The sequence below is a fragment of the Aulonocara stuartgranti genome (assembly GCF_965226115.1).
Source record: "Aulonocara stuartgranti genome assembly, chromosome: 12".
In the NCBI taxonomy this organism is placed as follows: domain Eukaryota; kingdom Metazoa; phylum Chordata; class Actinopteri; order Cichliformes; family Cichlidae; genus Aulonocara; species Aulonocara stuartgranti.
Genome location: NC_138948.1, coordinates 38,401,093 through 38,428,957, shown reverse-complemented (window position 1 = coordinate 38,428,957; position 27,865 = coordinate 38,401,093). Strand labels below are relative to the sequence as shown.

Below are 27,865 nucleotides of genomic sequence, written 5' to 3'. Positions count from 1 at the left end.
ATATATATATATATTTATATATATATTTCATACATATATATTATAATATATTATATTTATATTTATTATATTATAATATATTATATTTATATTTATTATATTATAATATATATATTTATATTTATTATAATATTTATTATAATATATTATGTATATATTTATATATTTTTCATATATACATTTTATATTGACCGGTGTGACTATATGAAGCTTTTTCACCCAGACATTGTTCTCTTTTAAAAACGCATAAACTTCGTTATTTGTTGTGCTTTATAGTAACGTGACGGTGGCGGTGAGCGGAAGGAGGTGCTGAACGGCTGCGGAGCACGCGCGCGCACACACGCACGCACCGCTACAGGGAAGATGGAGGACGATGTGGCCGCAGCGCAGAGGACCTGCATCCTTTAGCAACATCACTCCTGTGAGCAGGTTCGTGTTCAGGACCGGGCTGTTCGCTGTAGGCCTGACCCACCGGGATGCGGACAAAGCAAACGTCTCCGGGCTGGGCTGTTGTTCTCATCATCATCATCATCATCATCATCATTATTGTTGTTGTTATTGTTGTTCTGTGGAGCTTCGCTACGCGGTCTGTTCACTGAGGAGTGGTTCGACGGAAAACTGCGCTCCGTAGATGAAACGTCAAACCAGGATTCAGAGTGAAGGAAAATGGCAGTGTCTTTGTGAGGCTGTGTCGGACCCACGCAGAGCGGACATGAATAAATCGGCACATAGAGGCCCTGTTGTCTCCAGGTGCAGAGCCACGGCGGGGCTAACCAGTCCATCCAGCTCGGTGCGACGGGTAGATGGTTCTCGAGGTTTCTTATTGCGTGCTTCATTCAAAGCAGGACTTCAGCTGAGCTTTTGTAAAAGCAGAAGCTGAAATCAAACAGATGTTTTGCTGATGTAGTTGTTGACAGGAAAGCTGCTGGTTGTGCAGAAAATTCAGAAAACCTGGATGAAATTGGAAGATGTGGGTAGTTTTGCTTCATTCCTGGTGAAGGTGACTTCTACCAAACATAGGAACGACTACTGTAGTGTTTTAGACAAAGATAAAGTGATGCTGGAAACATTAAAGTACAATAGTCCCACACATGGAGCCACGTGTGCGTGGCTGTCTGTGCGTGAGGAGGAAATCTGAGGCCAGCTCCGGGTGGCTCATGTTCCCAAACACAAATCTCATAACAAATAAGACACAGTGTCAAATCTTTATGTAAGAAAAAAGTGCCCACAGGACTGCACCGCTGAGATCAATGCTTCTAATCCTGTAACAGTGCGTACAGGCGCTTGTAGTTTGAAGTGTTTTCTGTGTCATTTTGTCAGTCGCTCACATTGCTGAGGAGGGATTTCAGCTTACTCTTTTTCACACTGTTGTTTCAGTTTGTTGAGCTTTGCAGTCATTTGTTTATGCACACATGGCATTGATCTGAAATCTGGACGTAGGCCTGTTGCAACACTTGATTCTTTTTCTTTTCAGATATTCTGTTGCAGATTTTGCTGGTGTCTCAGCGTCTTTGGCCCAAACTTTAGCTGCTGAATAGACGATCTCCTATCTGATCATACTTTGGTATTCAGTGAGTGAATCATATTCAATCATCACCCCTCCTCCTCCGTGCTCGACAGCTGCTATGAGGTTTTTGTAGCTGTTTTTTGGTTTGTCCAGATACAACTTTGCACACCTAAACCTGCCATGTTCTTAGAGAGGAAAAGCTTTGCCATGGCAACCGTTCCAAATAAGACAGACAAGTTCAGTCTTTGTGATCGTACTGTGGTGAACTCTAGCATTTAACATGCTAACAGAGGTCTCTTTATACTTTATCTAAGTATCTTTGAAAACACATTTTTAAAATGTAGATCATCGTCCTTAAAGAACAGAGGAAAAGGCTCACAGAGGCCACTGTACATCTTTAAAATACAAACACTGCTGATTATTAGATCTGCCATAAATGTAATCAGAAAATAAACATACAGTATCTGTGTTTGTCCACCCGAGTTATACGTGTTCGTTTCAGCGTTCATGAAGACAAGAAATTAAAAACTAATATTTAACATAAGCAACGTAACAAGCAGACCAAATGTATAATGAAACCTCTACAGAGCTCATTAAGTCCTGTGTATATGTGTTTTTATAGCTGGGTTACCAGAAGGGTGAGCCAAGAGGGGGATGGAAAAGAAATGAATAAATAAATAGTAAATAAAATGGAAATTTTCCCATTACAGGAATCTGGAACTAACCATCCACGAGTATGGGGCTGGGGCAATGCTGGGATGCCAGCAGTGTTATCGTGAGAAACCATTTCCAGATCTTTTTTAATCCATTTCCAACAGTATAGTGGTTTCTTGGGGTTGTTCCAGACAGGAGTGCATATGAAAGCTACTGAAGGAGTGTTGGTGAAATTTCCACCCGGCTGTGGATCATCTTGTTAATGATTTCAAACAAGGATGCTGTTTGATGGCCTGAGCAGGAATGCTGAAACTGAAAAGTCTTTACAAACTCTAAGAATGTATTTTTGCTTCTGTATAGTTTTATTCATGCGTTCCTTTTTTAAAATATTGGGATTTTGACTACATGGACACTGGTAAGTGCGTACACTGTGGAAGTTACTCATTTATACTTTTAAGTAATGATGTTCAGTTCGGCCAGGCTTATGTCTCAGTGGGTAACGTGACAGGTAGTCACAGTATTACAATTTCAAACTTAGGAAAATACTCTTTAAAATAGTTTTCGTTACCATGGGGAAGATTTAGAGTGGCTTCTCTTATATTTAAAATAACCACACTGTGGAGGGACAAGCGTCTGTTTTTATGCGTACTTTCGTTACGGTAAAACCATCGTGTGGCTCCACCCTCCGCTTGTTTATTTTCCTCGTAAACTTTCACAATAAAGCTCAAGATCCCATTGAGACTTTTCAAAATAAACGGAAATGATCGACATTATTCTGTAACATCAAATTTCTGAATATGCATCAAACAGATGACCTCCAATAAAAACACGAGGTAAATGGCACTCACAGACGACTCCCAGCTGAAAACACTTCACATAAGTCGAGTTGCCTGAGATTCACTGAATTTACAGAAAATAAACTATTTTGAGATTTATATCGTTATGGGGATTAGAAATGTCATATATGAGATTGTGGTCATATCGCACAGGCCTACCAGTGGCTACAGAACTTCTTGTGCTTTTCTGTTTGTGGTGTTGGATTCTTTTCAGCATACTTTGGGCTCCGTGACAAGATTACCAGAGGAAAAGAGGGGGGAGGGGCTTCCTCGTACCACGTCATTGTTGTAGAAAAGATGTTCACTCACTTTGGCTCTGATATTTCTGAAACAAAGGTTTAAAAGATACCGAGCTGTGGTAGGACATACAATGTGCTTTTACTCACGTCGCACCTTTTTAGTTTAAGTGGCTTAATTATATTTATATTATGTAATTATTATAATTTTATATAATTAGAGATTGTTTTTATTCTATTGGATTTTAAGGCTCTTTGATGAAAGTGGTATTGATAGAACACATGCTTACTGTTACAGGAGAACATTTTGACAGCTAATATTTGCAGCATAGCTCCTTTTAGTTCCTTCAAACTGTTTCAGGTACTTGGGCAGAAACAGCCAAAGCAAAGAGTCCCAAACAGACTAAGGTATGGTTACCTGTTAGATGGGGCGCTATTCAATCCTTCTCTTTCAGAGATAAGCAGATACCCACACAGAGTATTGGTCTGTACAGATTCAAGAGAGAAAAGTGAAAACTGAAGTTTTAACACGTGTTGGCTTAATAAAAGTGTGAATCTTTAGCTTGTCAGTTACTGTTTTTGCCTGTTAACCATGCAAGTCCTCGCCGTATCACTTCCAGCGAGAACGTAGGAGCAGACACATATTTCGCTCATGTTGTTACATTTTTGTTTACTCACATTTTCTTTCTTTCTGTTTACCCATTGCAGTCGTTTCCAGCAGCCTTCGCTCTGTTGATGATGGATTCCTAAGCCGTTCTCTGACACCACTTTACCAACCCGACAGCCATGAACCCCCAAAAGACAGAGTTTGTTCAGGACGTTATGGAGGCGATGGATGGTCCTTCTCGCCATCAACACCACCCCAGCCTGTCCCATAACCACAGCAACCAGGACAAGCGCTACAGATGCTGTGAGACTTCAGCTGGTGTCACAACAGAAATGGCCAGTGGTGCAAATGCTGAAAGCCGAGTTGGGATGCTACAGCACCACAAGCCACAGGAGGAGCAAGACGCGGAGCTGCAACATGGAGATCAGTCTTCTAAGCCCCACGAGATCCAGCCCATTCCCCGACCTGCTGTGACACGTTACCGCAGACAGGGCGACAGTGAGGCCCGGCTCAGAACTCAACAACAGAGGAACAGGATGAAGCAGCAGAGGGAGGCGGAGAGAGCGCAACAGGAAAGGGAGCAGCACGCTAAGATGACCAAGGAAGCTGAAGGTGAGAGGGAGGATTCTATGCTGGCCCGCTCAGCAAGTACTGAGAGCGGCTTTCACAGCCATACTGACCGTGCAGAGGGAGACGATATCCCAGTGATGATGTCTCTGGAGCCTGAGGCCCAGCGAGAGTCCGAGGATGATGCAAACAGCTACAGCCTCCCGCTGCGGCCCGAGGCAGAAGAGTACACTGAAAGTGCAGAGGCTGAACAGCAGCATCTCCATTCACATCCTAACTATGCTCTTCAGTTCCTGATGCTGCCGCGTGAATCCTTACTTAATATCCAGAATTCCCAAAGAGAAGATAAAGCAGAGGAGACACTGAATGGTGGCTACTCTAACTGTGTCTACACCCAATCCTACAGCCAATCGGGGGCGAGAACCTGTGTCTCATCCAGTCAGGACTTGGAAAGTTTAGATGCTGGACTTGAAGCGTACTCTGAGCCATATGACACGTATTCGCTCTCTGAGCATGTGTATGAGGAAATATGTGACGCTCCAACCTCAGTGTCAACTTCTGCAAGTGTGGCAAACGATAGAGAGTCTCGACAGCAGGCGGCGACCGGCTTGCAGCTGTTGCAGAGCGGGGCGGGAAAAGGCGATTACCATCAGCAGGAGGCCGTGGGCTCCCGTCTGCGGCACTACGATGAACGTTCAGATGGTGAGTCGGACAGTCCAGAAAAGGAGGCAGAGTTTGCTCCGTATCCTCGTGTCGACAGCTGCGACCAAGAAGACGATACTGATAACAGTGTTAACGGGGCTAAAAAAGGCTCACAAAGCTTTGATCCTGCTGCAAAAGATTCCACAGACAAAGAAGAAAAACGCCAACCGGACAAATTCTCTCACAAAAGCAACAAGACTGCCAGTCGAGGGAAGTCGGCCAAGCAGCAGGCTGAGACTCCTGTGAAGGAGCCAGTGAGGAACAGTGTGGAGAAGAGGGATGCTATATCTTTAGCTATCAAAGACATTAAGGAGGCCATAGAGGAGGTGAAGAATAGAACAGTCAGATCTCCTTACACACCTGATGAGCCAAAGGAACCCGTTTGGGTAATGAGGCAGGACTTAAGCCCCACTGCTGAATGTGACCTGCCGACATCACTCGGGGCCGATGTAAGTACAAAAGCTCTGACTGTTATTCATCAAGTTATATATTGTCCAGTATTAACTGTTCTTTGGATGTGAATGAAACTCGAGCATCAGGAACAAACAGAGTTGATTTGCCTTTTACGTTCAACATGTCCAATCTCACTTTCTTTGACCAATCCTTGCTGATGAGATGACAATGTGCCGATCAGTGGTGCGTTTGGGTAGTCCGGGTCTCTCACTGAGCGTGCTCCTGTGACCGGCCAGCACGTCATGGAGTGGGTGGGAGGTGTTGTCCAGCATCGTCCTTATGTTGGACAACACGCGCCTCTGTGGCACCACCCTAAAGACCTCCACCTCCATCCCCATAACATTACTGGCTGTGGCCATTTGCGAGCCTCAACCTGCTGCCCCAGCATGTAACCGCATCGAGGAAACTAATGCACAAAACGATGATAAAATTTAATTCAGTTTTATTTATACAGCACCAAATCACAACAACAGTCGCCTCAAGGCGCTTTATATTGTAATGTAGACCTTACAATAATGCAACAGTCATATGACCCCCTATGAGCAGCACTTTGGCGACAGTGGGAAGGAGAAACTCCCTTTTAACAGGAAGAAACCTCCAGCAGGCTCAGGGAGGGGCGGGGCCATCTGCTGACAATTTTATCAAAGAATAAAAACAAGATGAAAAAATATTCTGGAGAGACGAGATCCAATCAAAACGAATTAAGTTGTGTAGAAAAGTGGTAGAAAGCTGCATCCCATTCTCCCTGTTCCCTCCCCGGGGGAGCGCCGTAGACACGGGGACACATTCCACATTTGAAGGGAAACCAGAAGCTTTTTAAATGAGCAAAACTCACCAGTAAAATCACAGCAAGCCTTAAACTTCATGTTTTAGTCAAGCTTCAGTTTTATTCACAGCACGAGTTACCTGGAGGTGCTTTAGATTTAGTCTTCTACACTCTGATGATCATTTAAATGCTCAAATTATGACTCTGAATCACAACTTTGGCTAATAAACATGAAATGATGTAAACAGTTTTATGGTTAAATCTTTATAGTCAATGACATAAACACAAAAGCTATGATATAAAACATGTGTGCATGGCTCTAACGGGTGAGAATAGGGCAGAGTCCCTGTTTTAGATGTGTCATTGCATAATGACTTTTATGCTAAGGTGAAAATATTCTGAAAGTGTCAGCTGCTGATTGAAATGAATTGAACGGCCACATGTTTAGTTTGGAGCAAATAAGCCCCACGAGCTCCAAAGATAGAAGCAATGATTTTGTGAGCTTTAAACAATTTGTAATCAAATGTTGGTGATGGTGGACGAGCGCTCCAGTACTGAGGGAATTGTTTCCCTGTCGGACATCCTTCAGGCACTGGTGCTCAGTCATTCAGTAAGGAGGAGGTGGGTGTAGGGCTGAGTGGAGCCAGGCTGAAGGCCCCAGAAACCCCTGAAACACCAATAAAGAGCTAGACTGCTGAGTGGACTCCTGCACTGAAGAGTGAGGCTTGTTCCTGAATTTCTTCTTTGTTTATTAACACTGATCAGCTGCAACATTAACTCCACTCATTTGGGAAGTAAATAGTGAGTGCAGTGTGTTGTACTAGATTCTGTTAAAACGAGAAATCATCACAGATAAAGTGTTTGGACTTTTTTGCACGTTATCGCTGTGCAGGGTGTAATTCAGAGAAGCTTGAGAAACGTGTGGTCATCGTGCCGTGCATGCCTGTCCTTTAATCAGACCGTGCAGTGCAGGCTTGGGTAGTGTTGAGACTGGTTCACAGCTGCAGGAAAAAAGTGCCAAAGATGCTCAGTGAGTCGTGTTAAGATGACTGGTGGCTATAGCCATCTAACAACCACCCCACACTTAACTGCAGACCAGCCAAAGGTCCTCAGGAACAGTTCGGTAAACAGCTTCCAAACTTCCCAGATCCCAGTCTACTCAGTGACCCAGTCCACCAGGGCTCTGCCCTCATTGTATGATGCCAGATAGAACAGGACACCCAAGGGTGCTGTCTCCATTCTGCAGTGCACTGCAGCTGTTTTGGTTGTGTGACAGAGACCTGCTGACAGCATTGGGTCGGTGGTTCTTGTGTTGTGGTTGATTCCAGTTAACGCAGGTAAACCTTATTACGTCTCTATTACGTCTGTGGAAAGTGTGGAAAGGTCCACAGAAAGAGACGGTAATAAGGTTTATCTGCGTTCTAGTTGGTTTGGCTTGAGTTTCAGGTCGTGCAGTTACAATCATGCTGCTGTCGTCACACGTTTGATGCCAGCGTTAAGGGATGCAAATCACTCTGTTTGGTAGCAAAACTAGACATCACCTGATGCCGTTAAAGAACGCGATGGCCAGTGCCGATGTAGACTCAGTGTCCGATGTTTACTGGGGCCTTTATTTTCATGTACTGTACCGGGTCAACGTGTACTGCAAATGTGCAGGCAAGAGAAACTACACTGTTTTTACTGTTTCTATTTGTCTGGCTGCAGAAAAATAAAGAGACACTGAAGCAGTTTTACATAGAAAAACAGGAAGTCCAAAGGAAGAAGGAGGTGAGGGCAGCAGTGAGGAGGGTGATGGCTCAGGGATTCCCATGATGCATTGTTTCTCCTTCTGTCCCCTTTTTCACTCACCACGTGTTCATACATCAATCTGCATTTAATTCTGAGTTATTATTAATCTCTGGCTCTCGTCCACAGCATGTCTTTAGTCCCGTCTCCCTCCCCTCAGCCTGGTTCTGCTGGAGGTTTCTTCCTGTTCAAAGGGAGTTTTTCATTCCCACTTTTGCCAAAGGGCTTGATCTTTATTACTGTAGGGTCTTTACCTTACAACATCAAAGGCTTAGAGGTGACTGTTGTCATTTGGTGCTACATAAAGAAAATCAAATTGAATTGAGTTAGTGAGGCGGTGGGCCCGAGTGTGAGTCCAGGACCAAGTGTGTCCAAATGAATTAAAGAACTCATTCATTCATTACAAATTGGAAATATCCCATTTATTTAATATTTATTAATTTATTAATTTATTAATAATTATTTAATATCATTTAATAATGACATGTATATTAAATAGAAATTAATTTGATTTGATTTGATCCTTTTAATAAATTGTGTATTTAGTTCCAATTTCCGTAATTATTTCATGGTTCCTGTGTTCGTGTCATCCTCACCCATCAAACACTGACGGAGTCAAAACCTTTTCTTTGTTTTGTTTTTTACCCAAACTGTAAGTCACGTCTTCAAATACCACGGTTTCTTTGAATATACTTTTTAAATATTCAGTTTGGTGTAATCTTCAAATATCTGGTTGATCTGGAGCCCGTTTGCCAAAGTGTGCCTGTGTTTTTGGAGATGTCCGTTCCCACTAGTGTAACAGCCGCCTTACTGCTGACCCTCACCACTTAAACCAGAGACATGTGACCTAGTGTGTTGTTGCTGTTCGTAGATATACAAAAGACTGATGTGTGTCCTGCCCAGATATAATGAAAAAGATCTATTTTTTAAAAATATATTTATTTATTCCTCTGTTTTCTAAACATGAGCTCTCTGTTATAAATTTCTAATAAGTCTATTAGAATAAAATCAGATTAACTTTTGATTTGTGTGTGTGTGTGTGTGTGTGTGTGTATACACGCATAATCTTGTTATTAACAGAGATGATGTTGGTGGTTTTAATCATGTAGTCGTCTCACTGTAAAGCTTAATTTTACAAGATGCTGTGTAAAATTAATTAATATGAATTAATATTAACTGACTTTGGTCCTGATAAAATATTATCAGATCTGGACAGGATCTGGTCGGCTGTGTACAAACACACTCTTGACTTCCGTGTGTGTGTTTTGCAGTATCCCAAACATTAGATACACACTGGTTCAGAGTGATGCTCGATAAACCAGTTCATGCGTCGGGTCTAAAATCTCCTGAAACCCTGCAGTTGATCTAAATGTGACAGCGCTGACACAGCGTCTGTAATAGTGCAAACAAAGACCACTTGGGAGCCGTCCTCCTCAGCCACGCTTTTATGGCAGAACAAATCAAACATGGGTCACAAGACTTTGGACTTTCATTGACTGAACCCGTGTTTTGATATCGTTTGTTTTTTTCACACGAGCACTTGTAGTTTTATGAAGAATTCGAGCACAGAGAATTTATACTTGTATAACTACGCATGTGACGAATAAAGAACCTTGAACCTTGAAATGACTCCCACATCTCAGAGGTGCAGGAGTGCCCATGTAGGGGGGGGGGGGGTCAGATCTGTGTGTGTCCTGTGTTCAACTGGAGAGAGAGAGTGATTTTAAGTTTTTGGTCATTATTATTCTATAAATGCATTGATTGCCAATATTTACATATGGCGTACTGACAGTACTCTGATCTTTTACAGCACTTAAAACTCCTCATGTTTTGGTAGATAAGCATCTGAGGTTGGTTAAATATCAGGCAGGAGAAAAAGGAAGAGGGTGGTGTAACAGAGCAGCATGCTAGGAAACAAGTGAGATGGAGGAAGAGGATCTGGAAGAAGAAGAAGATGCAGCTGTATTGCTAATGGCGATGAATCCAAACAGGATTTTTATCCTACATAAAACTATCAGGTATAGTGATGGTGTTCTCTGCTTCTGCCATTCCTGTTGAAATGATTTATTTATCGTGGGTTAGAGTGAGAAAGGTAAGACTGGCTAAATAATTCAGTGTGGATCGAGTTGCAGCGTGACCACAGCTGTTTCCTATGTAGATAAAGTCAATGTTTGATCGCACTAATGTTTTAAATGTCACTTTTTCAAATATCCACAACAACAGTTATGTTGGAATACATTTTGGTGACTGGCACGAACACGATGTCCTTACTGATCCACGTAGATACACTCGCAGTGTTGATCCCATGGTGAATCCTGATATCCCGGTGAAACCCGAGCGCCTGTCGGGTCTGTCTGATAGAGCTGTGCATGTACCCACACGACGACACTCTACAGGCTCGTTCATCTGTGGAACTTCACCAGAATTAGTTCTTTTATTGAAAGTCATGGAAAATTTTTGGATGTATCAGGAAGAAAAGTTTGAGGAGGAACAAGCAAAGGAGAAACATCCAACTCTCCGACATGATCAGGATGAGGTATGTTTGGTGGAATAATCTAAGAGTATTTCTGATGGAAAGATTTGTGTTTTCTGCGAACACATGCAGGACGTGAGAGCATTAATGTTCGTTCTAACAGTGTTTTCCTCCAATACTTTCACAGGTATTGAGTGTTTAACAAAAATGTACTGATTCAAAATGTTAGTGAACACAGACCCAGCAAGCATCCTGCAAAAACTAAAAGAGGATTGAACACCAGATAAAGTTGTTTTAACAGTGTTCAGATTTAAAAGTCAAATCTTTGGAAGAAGAAAGACACAGATTTAAGATTTTTAGGCATCTGTAGGTGAATATTTCCTAAATGAAACTAATGTGCACTACTGTGAAAAGCATTTGTATCCTTCCTGATTTGTTACTTTTTTGCTTAATTGTATGATTTAAATGTTTCAAATCATCAAACAAATGTTAATATTAGTCAAAGTGGTGATTTATTCTGCTGATCAAACCTACCTGTGCCTGTGTGAAAAACAAATGTTCTAATACAAACCCAATGCCACCCCCTCCACAAATGCTTGTCTCACAAAAATACCTGAACATTTTGCCGAAAGAGATTTTGGTGATCCAGTTATTCTCAACAACCCTGCAGTGTGGCTGAATTTAAACTAATTTATGTTGCTAGGTTTAAGGGAATTCAACAGTTTTCCCTTAAAAAATAAAATCCTCATTTAAAAATTACATTTTGCATTTATTGTGTTATTTGTTTGATGATCTAAAGCTTGAAGTGTGACAAATATGCAAAAAATCATGAATGAGGCAAATCACTGTAGGTGTGAATAAACAAGAAGACTAAACAAATGAATCTGTTAAACTCAATAAGATATTGTGTGATTTTAAAACTAACTGAAATGTAAAAATATGCAGAAGTTACACAGAATAATCATTTTACATAATGTTGCGTTGCCACCGAGACGCCAGCATGACCAGCTCCACTGCCATGATAAATGCCGTAACTCCAATTCCCAGGTGCTGCCAGGCGGTGGTGCTGTTCTCAGCTGTCAGAGTTCTGTATAAATGCATATCATATCCAAATATACTGGAGTTTTAAGTTTGCGTTTGGTCCTGAATAAAGAAGACGGTGGTGAGTGAGTATTCGTTGTAACAGTTTCACTGTCACTGCTCACAGCGACATCTACAGTTTGCACTTCACTCCAGATCAGACCAGAAGTAATCAGTAATTAGTAACTGATTACTTTTTTCAAGTAACTTGACCAACACTGGGAATGATCACTCAATTCAGCCAGACTGAGTGTACGGGATCCATAGACCTGAGCTAGCGGACCAGCAGAAGATGAGCAGCCTATGGAAGGCAGTCCTGCTGTGGACTATGAATGCTGCTCTGTCCCAGAACTTTCTGGCCTTGACGAGGCAGCAACTGAAAACATTTAGTTAAAAGAAATAAAACAGAAGCATTAAGATAAAAGATGCAGGAACTCAAAATTCAGTCGGATTTGCTGGATCCGATGATAGTGTTAGAGTCGACTCAGTGTCAGCCAGTACACCCGAGCTAGCGAGAGACGTTACACAGTTTAACCCAGCTCACCTGTAATATTACTCTGTGATGTGTGACCATCACTTTATGTCAGGGGTGTCAAACTCAAATACACAGTGGGCCAAAATTCAAAACTGGAACAAAGTCGCGGGCTAACGTTAATATTTATTGGAAAAAAAATCTTCCTCCAGATATAAGAATGAATCTTTTCTTATGGACTCAAACAAGTTTTGCTGAAAAACTGAATATGGAACAAGCAAAGCTTAATACTAAACAATATATATATTAGCTGTATAATACCAGTAGGCCAGCTCTAATAGTAATGTGGTATGGCTTCGCGGGCCAAATATAACTAGGCTGCGGGCCAAATCTGGCCCGCGGGCCAGAGTTTGACACCTATGGTTTATGTGTTTCGGGGGCAGTTTGAGCAGTCTCTCCACCACCTCGTTCACACATCAAGAAAAACTGCTGAGAAGGAACAAACCGTATCTGCTGTCCATGCAACACACATGGTTTGCAGCTTTTCTTACTGCATAATTATTATTTGTGCATTAACATTTTTGAAAAGAAACTACGTGTCAAAAGATATGAATTCTACATTCAACTTTTTACTGCAATTTTGAACTACACAAAATGTCATATCTGTGTCTATTTTTTTATTTTTTATTACTTACATTTTGTTAGTTTTTTATAAACTTCTTGTCCGAGTGTCTCTTTTATCCTGATCAGAGGCCGTCATTGCGCCTCCATGATGAGCTCTTGTATGTTTCTATGAATAAGAAACGAACAACTGAAGGGTTTTGAAGATGTACATGAAGTGTGCATTTAATTCTAATGGATTCTATTATTATTTTTATTTTTTTATTTAATGAATACTGTTAACCTGCTTCAATGTGAATTCTGAACCTGCATTGTTTTAATTTCCTGTGAATCACTTTAAGTTTTGGGTTTTCTTCTGCCGATACTCTTTATGGTAATACCAACACAGATCCCCTGACAGTTAAAATGAAGGTTCGAGTACCTATCCCTGCAACCAACACTAACTGCTGACATTTGAACGATCAGCCAGAGAAAAAGAAAATGTATTAACTGATTATCTTTAAAACCTAAGGAAGAAATAATCCACACATACTAACTGTGAGAATAAAAAAGGTGGTGAAGAAAAAATACTGAGATTTAATGATGATTTCATGAAGTGCTCAGAGACTCCATGACTGAAAATATTCCTGGACTATATGCTGTCTCTCGCTCTCTTCTCTGTCCCCTCACACCCAATCAGTAGTGTCAGATGATTGTTGAGCCTGGTTTCATCCTGTTTCTGCTGTAACAAAACTAATTTCCCACGTGTGGGTAGGGATGGGTATCGTTTAGGTTTGATCCGATACCGGTGCCAAATCGGTACTTTTGAAACTGTGCCGGTGCTTAAAGAATGGAGAACACAAAATTGGTCCAAAAACCTCTCATGTTCAGCTGTTTTTTTGTAAAAAGATAACAATGTTAGCCTTTTCTGCAGCTATGGGGCATATATGGTATCACTCTATCAAACAAGAAGACAGCCGCATGTAGCTATGATGATGTTTGCTAGTTCACCTTACATGCATTAATGTAATAACGTGGTTAGCCTACTCAACGTAAATTACACACGAACAACATGAAGCTACTCACGCAGAGAAGAACGGCTGCTGCTGCATCATCATCCTCATCATTTCTGCTACACTGGCAGGGCTAGGGGCCAGGACTCTGCTCTTCATGTTTTTGGGGGATGTTGCTAACTCCGGGTCCGATAACAGGCACCACACCCGCAGTAGATGTGCTCGGTGTGAGGTCTCGCAGCAAGCTACCAAATACGGCGCATTTAAAAAAACGCTATGCGTCGCCAGGTGTTTCATCAGATTTGAGGTGTTACCTCCTTTGACAGTATCACAGTATCAGCTTAAAGCACTTGTTGCTGCTGAGTTTGCATCTTTTGCTGTGAAGTACAGCCAGACTTTGACCGCATTGCCTTGGGCATTTTTAATCTGTAGCTCTGCTCTAAAAGAACGTACGTACCTGGACCCGCCTACTATCCTCGGAAACGTAAAATGATTGGCTAGAATCTAAAGTGTATCACAGCTCAGGAAAAAAAAGCACCGAAATGTGCGCTGCTTTTCGGTCTGGTTACTACTGTTTATGTCAGAACACGTGTCCCTACGTGTGGGACTAATAAAGGTTATCTTATCTTATCTTAAAAGGGAGTTTTTCTTTCCCACTTCCAAATTCTTGCTCATAGGGGTTGTGTGACTGGTCAGATTTCTTTATTAAACTGTAGGCTCTTTACCTTACAAAGTTAGCACTGTAAATAAGACTGAATTGAATGTTGTTCTACGTAGTAAGAAATCACAGATCTGCATTAAAATGTGTTTGTTATTGTGCTTGTTTTCATTCTCTTTTGCAGTCGCCTGGTTCAGCGTCACCTTCTCCACCAGGAGCAGAGTCCTCCAGTCAGCACCTGCTACAGCACGACAGCTTTGAAACCTCTCCCACCAGTAAAGAGGTGAGGTCAACACTGGATTACTCGTTCAGTAGTCAACTCACGCAGTTAACAATTAACATACTTTTGTCTTTTCATTTACAGTCCAGGAGAAGCCTTGCGTCCTTTCCCACATATGTGGAAGGTGAGTTTCAAATTGCCCCACAACTCCATGATATGAGATCATTTCATATGTCAGTCATTAATGGCCCAGACTAAGCCTGATCTATGGGAATATGACCACAGATACAAAGAAACTGATCTTTCTCTGAGGGACTCTCCTTCAGTGTTAGGGTGAGGAGCTCAGTTGTAAGCTATTCCAGCTGGGCATGTCCTACTGGGAGGAGCCCCCAGCGTAGACCCAGGACATGCTGGACAGATGTGCTGGTAACAGCTCAGTGTTTGGAGTAAGAGGGAGGTCTTCTTAGGCTGTTGCCTCAGCGACCTGACTTCAGATAAGCAGAAGAAAATGTCTGCATTATTTATTGTGTTGTTGTTTAGCTTTTATTGAAGTGGTTGTCATGAATTTTCCACGACATAATGCACAGTGCACCACACTTTTCAGTTGTGATTTATTCGTTTTTTAAATTATTTAAATGATTTTGTTATTTTGTTGTACTTTAGTAATACGTGAACATCTTCTGTAGTAACATGCCATATTGAACGCCTGCACAGTTACGCAGCATCATTCATCACTGAAGAATGCGATTCATGGTTTGAAATGCCTTCATTCGTTTTTGATATTGTCCATTAAATGGTTCTTACATTTAACTCAATATCTGAGTGTTTCTTAGTTTAGACTAGTTGGTTAGTTTTTAGTTCTTTCTGCCTCCCCTCCTCAGCACCAGCGTCACCCTGTGTGACACACGGCCCGATGTTGAGCCACTCTGTCGTTCCTGCTCTGATCTTCACACAGATCAACTGGAGCAAAATTCAGCCATTATACTCATTTCAACACAACAACACATTTTCCCGTATGTATGCTGCATATACATTTGCACGCTGTAGCTCAGTCACACATGAATATCATGCGTCTTCATAATTCCAGCCTGACGTCTCAGTTACACAGGAACACTTTCACAATCACAGTGCACTCTGTATTATTTCCTTTTTAAATCATACACGTTAAAGTCACAGAGTCTCACATCTGTCTTTTACTCCCACACACAGAGAGCCAAGAACACATCATAACTCAAACTGCATTGTATTATTCATCATATTGATCCGTTTATTCGTGACTATACTTTGATTAGAATCAAGCTTGATTAACTATTAAATAACATGCAGATAAACTCTGTTTTAACATGACATCAGTTTAACCAAAAACCTGGATGTTAAGTGCTTTGATTCCACTTTTGGGCAAAGATGAGTCAAACTCTTCGATACCACAGGGGAAAAGACCAAAAGTTAAAATGCTTTGTTTTCCAGTTTTTAATAAAAATTACAACAATACTGTCACAAATAATTTGTATTAGGTGTGAAAGTGAGAGAACCCAAAGTGCAGGACAAGTCCAAAGATTTCAAAAGTCGGTAAAACAAAGGATAAAATACTCCAGGATGGTGCATCAGTGTGTGAAGAGGCATCTCTGGGAAGACTCTGGTGGCTGAAAACTTGTAGAAGATCCCTATTTTCAGATTCCTGTCCATTTCTAACACACACTTCAATAACAGTGTCATCCAAGTATTTCTGGATGTGGCAGGATTACAAATTGTACTTAAAGTCTTAAAGTGTATACAAGGCGAAAAGGAATTTTCAAGGACGTCCTTGAAAAATTAAAAACATAACTCTCATATATTCAATTAAATTTATTTATAAAGCACCAAATCACAGCAACAGTCGCCTCAAGGCTGTATTATTGTAATAATTGGGGGCGCGGTATGAAAAGAAAAAAGAACTCTTAGACACTGCTGGCATAACGGACATGTTTTTGACGGGGCGCCCACACAAACGCAAAGCAGGAGATGAAGCATCGCCAACTATGTTTCCAAACCAACTTCCTTCCACACCAAAGACTAGAAAATATGGTGAAGCAAATCTTCCCTTTGGCTCCACCTGCACAAGTGCCGAGGTAGGTCTCCCTGCAGGGTTGGGTTTCCCTGTGAGCAGCGCTGGGCTGTTTAAATCACGGACAAACAGGATCCCACATTCTTGATCTTTAGTTCACAAACACTTGTTGTAATGACTAACTACTCCTGACATGTTGGAGATGTTTGCTCTTTATACAGTAAAGTTACAGCTGGATACAAATAACATCAGGCTGATCCTGCCACCATTTGTTCAAATCACAGACAAACAGGATCCCACAGCTGTTTATGTTTTTGAACCCATTTTGCACAGAGAGGCATTTTTTGAAAAATGTATTGATATCAATGTTGAACATTATTACACAGGAAAAAACAACTACATGTAAAATAATCACACCGTGACGCCTCTGCCTTTGTAAATGGAGGGACAGTAACTGCGTGTAAAACCTGCAGACAGTCAGATTAACAGCATTTCGTCTCTATCTCCATTCTGCAGTTCATCTCATGTAAACAATAACGTGGCCACAGCGTGACGTGAAAAAGGCACATACCTTTGATGTTGCGTGATGAACTCTGTATTCCTCGTCCACACGTAAACGCAAAAAAGGGTTTTAAAAAAGCTCAGTTTTCGGTGATTCGAAACGCCGTCTACGTGGACGAAACAGCTGCGTGTTCAAAAATACCCGTGTAGGTGCGGATGCAGCGTAAGAGAGTTAGTAGTTTATTTTCTTACCTGTAATTTATTGCAGTTTACTTGTATTTGCTTAATTGTTTACTAAATGTTTGAGGTGTGAAATAAACCACAATGGAGCAAAATATGGGCGTGTGGTTGGATGATGTGTTTGCGTGGTGGGGGGGGGGGGGTGAACATTTTTCTTGTAAAACAAAGGGGGGCCCAGCAAAAACAGTGTGGAGCCACTGGTCTGCCACGTACCGACAGAGCAGAGCAGCTACATGAACTCTGCTCCCACAGAGGTCGATGATGTTGTTACATTTTGGAAACATGGATACTGTTGCAGTGATGAGAAAACAAATACACCCAATCAGTCTCTGTTCTCTACCACAACATTTAGCAGCAATGACTTTAAATATTTTTTCTGTATGACTTTACGACACGGTTACATCATTGTGGATCTTTAGTTCATTGTAGCTTGCTGGCATTTGCTTGTGAACAGTTCTTGAGTTGAGGTCAGGACTTTGCCCGGCCTATAGCAGCACCTTTTCTTTATCAGCCGTTCGCTGACCCCGCTTTGGCCAAGCATCAGCTATTGGACAGATCGTTTCCCGTCTGATTTCAGTATACAGAGGAGTTCATGGATGACTTAGTGACTGCAAGCTGCGTAGTTCCTATGGCTACAAATCCCAATCACCACTGTGGCTGGCAGTTAGTGACTTTATGCACTGATATGCTGTGTGTGGTTTTGCTAGATGTGACCAAACATTTCCACTTTGGTTTGTTCAGCTCTGACTGCTTCAGAGCCCCAAACTGTCAGAAGTTCTAATTTTAATGATGGGGTTACACTTGCTGTTGATCATTTAATCACGTGCGCGTCATTATCATCACCTTGCTGTACCCTGTTCATTCCTATGGAAGCAGTAAGGGTGCTTAATGTTTCCTCAGGACTTTAATCCTATAAAAAGTCAAACTCAGCCTGAGGAGAAGCTGTTCCTATCTGAAGGAAAATCACTTATGTATAGCCTTTATGCGTTTTTGTGTATGTGTGTATCATGTAGTGACTCTGTGTCATACTCCAGTTCCAGGTCCCTGTGACCCAGATGACCTAATTGATGGAATCATCTTTGCAGCCAACTATCTTGGCTCCACTCAGCTGCTGTCAGATAAGACACCATCGAAGAACATCCGAATGATGCAGGCACAGGAAGCTGTCAGTCGGATTAAGGTAAAACACACATAGTTCAGGCTCAGACACACTGTAGTGTGAAGTTGTCTGCACAGAGTCCCAGACTCAGTAATTCAGTGTCTGTGTATACAAACCAGCCAAAACATCAAAACCACGAGTAACATTGTATCGACCTCGCTCCAGAACAGCTCTGACGACTTGCAGCATTGTGTATTTATAGTTCAAAACTTCAGCATGAGAAAAAAATTTATTTCCTACGTGCAGAATTTACTGCGTCCACTTTCCAGGAGCACAAAGAAGGCACCGTGCACATGAAAGTGTTGCATCGCAAGCATTGCAGCAGCTCCAAACCCCTGCATGCAACTCTTTACTCTCAAAGTCCGGTTTGTGCAAATCAAATGACTTTTGACTGTTTGAAGGGCAGAGTTGTTTATTTACAAACATTCACAGTGTTCATAGAGAGACCAGCAACAATAACATCCAGCAGTGGGGAAAATATCATTCCCTGTTTTGATAAACAGTGAAATATTTTTATAATTTATCTGTATTTGAAAAAACAAAAAATCCCTATGAAAGCTGATCAGTAATTTATTGTTTGGGCTCCGTGATTTAAAACTATGTTCTAATAACACAAGACCCAACATGAATCTGGGCAGCACCGAGCATGATGATGCAGTGTTGACTGAAGCCTGTGTCTGGGTGCATGCTCAATGTTTCAGGTAAGTAGATCCCAAAACCTTGATTCTGTTCATCTGGACCTTTAGGTCCTGTTGATGGGTAACCAGGAGGACCCAAACTGCATTAAATCAGGCTTCTTAGACAGCCGATGGCTGGACCCACAACACGCACTATTTTGAAAAGTAAAATATATAATCTGCCTTCATAAGTTCCAGTATTAAGCATCGTAACTGCTTTATAATAATAAAGCTTTAACTTAAACACCTCCCTGACAGCCTTATGGGAATTAAAAAATAACTTATCCCATGTAAACTGATACCTGTTTGGATCAGAACATATAGAAAATACCACCTTTTCTGTCAGGGCATAGGAAGGGGATAACAAAAACCTAGAACATGTTCTTTAAGATGAAAACTTTACTTCAGTTCAAGAACTTATATCAAATTATGGAATCACAACAGGAAATGTCTTAAATATCAGAATCTGAAATCTGTCATACAGAAAAGATTTAAGCCCAAATAACTGAATCTGTGCAGATTCTGTGACCTCCGGGGGTCCAGAGCCAGCTGAGGTCAGCAACTCAAGTCAGGGGAAGCCCTGGGGAAAATCAGTCTCCCAGACTCGAAGCCAACATTAACTGTATGTGTTATTATATCCCTGGGCTCTGAAGGAGCAGGAGAAACTCCTCTACAATCCATGGAGCCAGAAAATGTGGCCTCGGGAGAAATTGATGATTTCTAACTTTATCAATCCGGAGTTAGCAGACAGTTTATAGACTCAGGAATGACTGACACACGGTTATTAAGTCCCGGCTCAGAAGGAACACAGTCTTTTTGATTCACCACATCTGGAGATGACTGCCCATGGCATGGACATCGCTTCCACCGAGAAGGAGGGGCTGGAGAGGCAGGGGAAACTGATGGTGATGTGGAGAAGTTCTGATGTGGCTGCGCCCCAGTGCTTTATAAAAAGCCTGTGCTGGTGTGTAAACAGTCATTATCACTCACCACTTGAAATTGCTCAGCAAGCGAGGGGTGACGGCAGCGTGAAGGCTGTTTTCTCCGGAAAGAGGGAGGATCCTGCGAATCGCCTGATTCGTCCTCCTGCAGGCTGGGCAGGTGAGCGGTTGCAGTTGGGGGGTGGAGATGCAGTGTATTAAGAAGAAAGTCCTGTATAAGCAGGTGAAGAGAATTCAGTAGCCAGGGGAGACCAGAAACCAGTCGCTGTAGCCGGCTAGCTAGAGCGCGACGATACTCCTCCTCAGGAAAATCCAGCCACTGGTTGCATAGCTGATCCACGTCTGATCCAGCTCTTCAGACGGCGCGAGTGCTGCTGGGTCCATTGTGTGGTTGCGTCGTTCTGTCATGAAACGGCTGTGGCAGGCAGGATGTAGGACCCAAAATGCAGGACACACTGTCCACAGACAGAGGAATAAACTCAAGGAGGCTGCTTTATTGCAGTGGCAAAACATGCACAAAAAATACTTGCAAAACCAAAAACTAGGAACTGGGAACTAAATGCAAAACACTGCAAAACCAAGAAACTAGGGCCGGCGATCTCAGGGGGAACCACACACAGCATGAGGGGACGATGCGACACTGACTGAGAGAAACACACAGCTAAAACACACAGAGGGATGACGAGGGAACGGGACACAGGAGGAGAGCACAGCTGGGAGTAATCACACACAATAAGACCAGGGGAAGCCAAACTAGACACACTGACATGAGACACAGACTTACAAAGTAAAACAGGAAACACAAGACATAGACGCAGACAGCTGACAGGGGAGACAGAGCAACCATGGAACACAGTGGGAAAGAGGACTCGAATGCAGGCATTTACTGGAGTTGTGAGGGAGGTTTATTGCAAAAGGCAAACACAAGAAGTTCACAGACAGTTTCCAGGAGACAAACACAGATGGACCAGTAACGAGTACATGAAATACACACAGAGGGACACTGGGAAATCACACACAGCTGTGAGACACAGCTGGACCTGATTAACCTGACGACACAGAGGAAACACTAACACCAGGGACCAACAGGGGGAGCACCAGCCCAGAATCCCAGAACCAGAACACAAATCATCCCAAAGCTAGAACATGAGTCCACAAATGATAATAATAATGATAATAATAATAATAATAATAATACACCAAACCCCAAATCACTGCGTCCACAGACTCAGGGCGAGAATACAAAGAACACTAACACAGAAACCAAAAGACTAGAAATGATAAATACTGACAAAATCAAAGTTCAGTAATAATGCAAAACTCAAACTGACTGACCCAGGACTGTGACGGTATGAGTGTTAGAGCTAAAAACATTTATAGTTTTCAGTTGGGTTATGCTTTAAAGAAACTGATCAACTTTAAACCAATGGGGAATAAGCAAATGCTGAGTGCATGCAGTTAAAACCACTCTGCAGGTGAGAGAATGAATTTTATAACTGCTAGAAGTTGATTTGGTCAAACAGGCTTAAATAATATTACCACACATGACTGATTGAATGATTGGGCTGCTGAAATAAATGGGCTGATTAGTCTGAGAATGTGAGCTCGTTAACAGGGACTGTCAGTATGATCTGAAATATATGGAGTCTGGATTTAGTGCTAACAAAAGAAAATTTCAGCTAAAAGTAAGATGATTGCAAAACAGCAAGAGATAAGAGGTTCGTCATAGCCGAGTGCTCGGGGTAAAATGAAGGGACTGCAACAACTCGTCCCCATTCCCTTCATTTTACCCTTGACATCTTAAACTGGACTTTACCTTTCTGATTCTTCGACACTTGTGCGAATATTAAAGACACAAACGGGAGAAATTTGCGTGCTGTTGCTGAAGCAGGCTATCGCCTGCTCCCGGTGGCAAAACTGGCTGATGGGAGCATGTTAAGGTTTGCAGATGAGAGAATGGAAACAAGCTCCTGTGCAACTGCCCAGCGCTAAAGCCAGAGCTAGATTGCCCTTGCTGACAAGAGAACTGCTTTTGCTGTGGCTTTTATATGAGTGTTTCCAGGACGGTGATGATGGCAGGACTGTAGATTAGGCTGCAAGCATTTGAAGTGATTGATAAGCAACTAATAGCATGGATGTGACAAAGACATGGACATGACTGCACAAAGACATCTGCAAAGGAGAATGACAGACGTGCAGTAAGATTTAACCTCGGCTCCCCGCTCTATGTCAAGTGATGGGGGTACGTGGCGGGGTGTGGTTTATGGCTCGACTGCAGGGGAGGGGTTGAGCAGCGGGTTCGGGGTGTGGTGTCAGGGGAGGCTGATCTCCATCATCTCATCATGTCTCCACTGTTTGAGTTGGGTGCTGGGATCTTACAGGGAGAAGAGTGGACAGAGCAAGTGACGGAGTGTGAGCCCGCCAAAGTGGCTCAAGAGCTGCTCGACTACTGGTGCACACAAAAGGCACTATAAATAAAGCACTGTGGGCTGTGGAAGTTCACACTACATGAGGTGTATTATTTACTATCAGTGTTGGGAAGGTTACTTTTAAAATGTATTCCATTACAGAATACAGAATACATGCCCCAAAATGTATTCTGTAACGTATTCCGTTACGTTACTCAATGACAGTAACGTATTCTGAATACTTTGGATTACTTAATATATTATCGTGCTTTTTACAACTACATGAATGTACTATTGCTGTGTGATTTATTACTGTTACTGAAGGTCTGCGACTCCGAACTGTAGTAAAGGGACCTCTGACTAATACGGCGGGGTCCCTGTCGGCTCGTAGCCGAAAAATAGCTTTACTTTGTTGTGTGGGTCAACTTTTCTTGCGAGAGACAGAGAGAGGCGTTGAAAGGCTGCTCCAACGGAACTTATTGTTTTCGGAGGAAAACACGAACACGGTGTACAGTCGAGTCTTAATAGCTTACTTACAACTGGGCTCGTCAGGCACTCTTCTTGGCTGCAGTGGTTATTATTATATTTACATGCTTCCAGCTCCCGTTTTTCCTCGATGACAACTCGTACCTTTCCACTCCCCTTTTTCTCCCTCCTCGCGCTCACAGACCCATAACGTGTATGGCAGTCCATTCTCCCTGCAGCACGGACTACACTGCCCATGATGCTACATTCTTTAGAGCTATGCTTGTAGCATTCTGCCTGTTAGCTTAGCACAACAACAACAACAACGAAAAGGCGCTCTCTCACCCAGGAAACACACAGTCGCAGAGAGAGAGAGAGAGCGTCGCCCTGTAACCATGGCAACCGTAACGCTGCCGCCTGGAACAACAGAACGTAGCTGTCAAACAAAACCCAAACAGTCCTGACCCGCGACAATATGAAACAGGAAAGTACTGCAGTGTAATCCATTTATTTCAACAAAGTAACTGTATTCTGAATACCACCTTTTTAAACGGTAACTGTAACGGAATACAGTTACTCATATTTTGTATTTTAAATACGTAACGGCGGCACATGTATTCCGTTACTCCCCAACACTGTTTACTATATACAGGGAATAAATATTATGCATCCAATTCATTATCCACAAATAAACAGTAAAATCTCCATATGGATATTTTCCATTGCACATGGTTAGCATGCATTGGGAAATCTAGGGAACCGACTGCATTAAATCAATTTTACTGTGCTGCTTACAAGCCTGGGTGACTTAGACAAGCCTTGTTTGTTAATCATTAATATTCTGTATATATATAGAGGTTGTTGAAAGGCTGGAGCATTAGCCTTTTGGCGCACCATTGACAGTTATTTAATACACAAATCCATGTTTTACTGTATATTGACCTAACCCGTGATTGTCCTGTGTGCTTTATTCCATGCTTGGCAGATGGCTCAGAAATTGGCCCAGAACAAGAAGAAGGTGCAGTACCTACATGTCTGTCTTATCCTTATCACTGCTGAGTGCAGCTTTTCATGTGTTTTACTCTCTGTCCTGTTCAGTGTCTATATGATTATCGTTGTCCTTTGATACTTTTAAAATGTCATTCTGATGAATTATCGTTTTGCTGAACCTAAATGCCAACGTTGCATGTCTTATGTTGGACATTGGACACGTTGGACTGTCTATGTAACCTGGAAAATCTCATTCTTGGTAAAATAGAAAAGTTTTTGTCATGTAAGAAATCCATGTGTTCGATGCAGGTAACAGTCTGAATCTTCTGACACGTTTGGGGTTTGTGGGGTTTGGCCTTGTAAGCCCTGTTATTAGTTAGTTATTATTTATCCAGAGAGAGACCTGGCATCATGGCAGCTAAAGAGCACGTGGCCACAACTATGATCTGTGGTATGTGCTCTGTGTCTCTTTTTAGGAATCAACAACCTGACTGCAGGTCGCACAATAGATGACCTGCATAATGTTGAATTAGAAACATTATAATTTAACATTTGGTCCCAGTCTTTGTCCTGAACGGAGCATATATTGAATGTACTTAACATTAGACAGCAACAGTATTGCCTCATGCCTCATTCACACCCATTCATACAAGCACTTTCTTCTATACTTCAGTGCTGCTTGGCTAACATTCACACTCCGATGGATGCATAGTCGAGACCACGGTTTCCCAGAGGTGTAGGAATGCGACTTTGGCAGGAATGAACTGCACTGAGTAGGTTACAGGGAGAGAAACCTTTGACGAGCAGAAACCTCTCACCTGCAGTGCAGCTCAGCTCTGACTTGGGATGATCGTGTTTCTGGATGAAAGTGTGGAGAGCTTTAACTCCACTGGCTCTCGTTTTGTTCCCAGATGCCTCTCGCATGATGAATGTGGTAACGCTTTGGTCATCATGTAGTGCATACACGAGGATTTCATTCTCTGGGTCACTTGATGTAGATACCCATACTGGGACAACTGTAGAGGAGTACATGGTGTCCATGCACTGATCTGTTTGATGTAGCTTCATTTGTTCCTTCCGTTGACTCAGCGTTTTTTGAGTTTTTACACTCTCCCCATGCTCGTCACTGCACTCTCTCTCTTCCTTTTTGTGATCTTCCTGTAAAACTTTGGGTGTTTTCCTAAACATGTTTCACAAAGACTTCTTCTTTTGCAGCTTTTTGACTGATGTCCTGGTTAAAAACATCCAAAGCACTTTTTCTTTTTTTTGGACAAATATTTGACGTCTCGAACTGTTTTTTCCTTGAATTTCAACATGTCTGAAAACCACTGTATCTTCACAGAAGGTTCACCTCTTGATTTCCGTTTTCTCTTCAGAGTTCAGAACCTTCTGTGTCTTGCAAAGAAGTGTTTAGCTTTATTTCTGCAAGTCCACTTTCTATTTTTTACTGTCTGTTAATGGATTCATTGTTCTTTTAGAAGTGCTTTTATGATTCTTTTTATTGTTCATTAAAATAGCAAATAACAAATGAACTTAGACATTAAGTAGATGAGTAAAGGTAGCAAAGAAGGCAAGACTTGGTGGTGGAAGGAGGAAGTACTGGAAAGTATTTAGAGGACGAGGCTGACAAAGATGAATAGTCAGGAGTAGTTAGAGTCTAGAATAAAGACAAAGGAGGCAAAAGCACTAGAAAAGGCTTATCATGAATGTGAGACTAGACGGTGTGGAGGGCAACATGAAGTATCAACTTGCTTGAGAACATCAGTTTAATTTAAGTTGATGATGCTGATTAGATTCACTCACTCAAAAATGACTTGTGTCAGTTGGCTTGACAGAAAGATTTAGGTCCAAATGATGTGCAGCAGGAGGATTAAGGATAGGAATAAAAATGTAGTAACTCCAGCAAACAACAGTTCATCATCCACAAATAGAAAAAAACTCCATGAGCACATCATGCAGGAGGGCACAAAAACCCAAAACAACATTCAACAGCATGAGACTGTGCGCCGTGATATTCATGGGAGAATTTCAAGAAGAAACCACTGCAAACTGCAGGCATTGTTGGTGTGAAAGCCTCTGGATTCTTTGCTGCTTTAGGACCCGGATGACTTGCAGTAATTGATGGAACCATGAATTCTGCCCTGTTAACAGAATGAAAATGTCCAGCCAAGAGTTTGTGAGCTCAGGTGGAGCAACGATCACAAGACAATGAACCAAAATACACCAAGAAGAAGAGATGCTTTGGTCTGACTTTAAACAGGCTTTTCATGCTCAGAAACCAAATAAAGATGCAAAGAAGGCTGGGCCAATCTTTGCGTGATACAAAAGACATGCTGTAACAGAGCGTTCTCACTCCCGAGGCGTAACATGTCGACGTTTTGTCACGTCCCGCGGCGTTCCTGAGGAACGCGAAAGGAGACCTTCGGCGTTCTTATGGTACGCGGCGGGTTATTGCTGGAATCCAGTGCAATGACGCTCCTGCGGTAGTAGACGTTCCAGCCCTGTATTCCAGCCCTAAACCTAACCTTATCCCTAGCCCTGACCATAACCTTATTCCTGACCTTAACCAGGACTTTAATTATGTTAAATAGCGTGTTTCTAAGCGATTTGAAGAAAGAGAGCGAACATGTGTAGGTTCAGTCCAGACGGTTCTCATATTTCCTCTTTTTCCGAGGTCGTCATTTAGGAACGTGGTGGGTAGCCGAAAACGTAATATGGTGACGATTTGTCACCTAGCGTAAAATGTTACGCTTTGGGAGTGAGAACGGGTTGGCTGTAAATGCTTGATTGCAGTTCTTGCTGCTGTGGGTGGAACAACAGTTATTAGATTTAAGGGAAAATGACTTTTCCACATAGGACCAGACCTGGATTACTTCATGATCTTAAAGGAAACATCATTTAAAAACTGCATTTTGCATTTATGTTGTTTATCACTGGTTAAAATTAACATTTTATCGATAAAACATAAATAAAACAAATAATATTCAAAAACCAAAAAATCATGAAGGGGCAAATATTTTTGGCAGCACAGTATATGCCCTCGTTTTTTCTTAGATGGGACAAAATAACTCATGTGATTTGTTGTAGTTTGTAGTTTGTGGAGTTTAATTATACTGCAGGATGAGCACAGGCTTATTTATTAATTTCATGTAATAAAATCAGTGAGATTTGGCAAGTGCAGGAACCTAATTTGTGTCGTGAAACTAAAACGATTAATAAATATTAATGATTGCTCAGTTTTGTCATGGTTCGGGGTCCTTTTGAAGCGTTTTGAGTCCCTTGTGTTTCTGTTGTGTTATGGTCCATTATTCTTAGTGGTATCCTGAGTTTATTCTGTGTTAACCTTTGTACATTTAGGCTCCCTCGCGTTCCCTCGCGTCTGCCTCTCCTGCATCATGTGTCCTTTTTATTGTGAAGGTCCCGTGTTTTCATGTTCACTCTGTTCAGTCTGGCTTCCCCTGTCTTGTTATGATTATTCGTGTCAGCTGTGTTGCCCGTGTGCTCCCACGTCCCTCGTTACCTGTGTATTTATGTCAGCGTCTCCCTCAGTCACGTGTTGCTCCGTGTCCCTCGTGGCTCTCCGTGTTTCCTGGACCGTATTATTGTTAGAATTTCCCGGTTTAGTTTTGTATTGGTTTGCATTCAGCAATAAAGCTGTGTTACTTTGCGTTCACGTTTTCTTCTGTGAGTTAGTGTTTGGGTCCTATTCCTGCCTGCACACAGCCGGTTTGTGACCAGTTTAAACCCAGAACTTAAGGCAGTGCACTTCTCTGCTTTTACTGACCACTTTAGCTGTTTGGTCATGTTTGCC

General features: G+C 42.0%; 1 protein-coding gene across 3 annotated transcripts in view; it reads left to right on the top strand.

Moving 5' to 3' along the window:
* Positions 1-292: 292 nt before the first annotated feature.
* apba1a (amyloid beta (A4) precursor protein-binding, family A, member 1a) overlaps positions 293-27,865 on the top strand; it is a 55,767-nt gene continuing 28,194 nt past the window's right edge. For 2 of the 3 annotated variants that reach the window (XR_014280218.1, XM_082555318.1), the window contains exons 1-6: positions 293-429; positions 3,942-5,558; positions 14,594-14,692; positions 14,774-14,813; positions 18,449-18,594; positions 24,050-24,082. Coding sequence is in view for 2 of the 3 variants with exons in the window: in XM_082555318.1 (XP_082411444.1) it covers positions 4,020-5,558; positions 14,594-14,692; positions 14,774-14,813; positions 18,449-18,594; positions 24,050-24,082 (1,857 nt within the window). In the remaining variant the exon portion in view is untranslated. The remainder of the gene's footprint in view (positions 430-3,941; positions 5,559-14,593; positions 14,693-14,773; positions 14,814-18,448; positions 18,595-24,049; positions 24,083-27,865) is intronic. The other variant, XM_082555319.1, reaches the window with a different exon arrangement.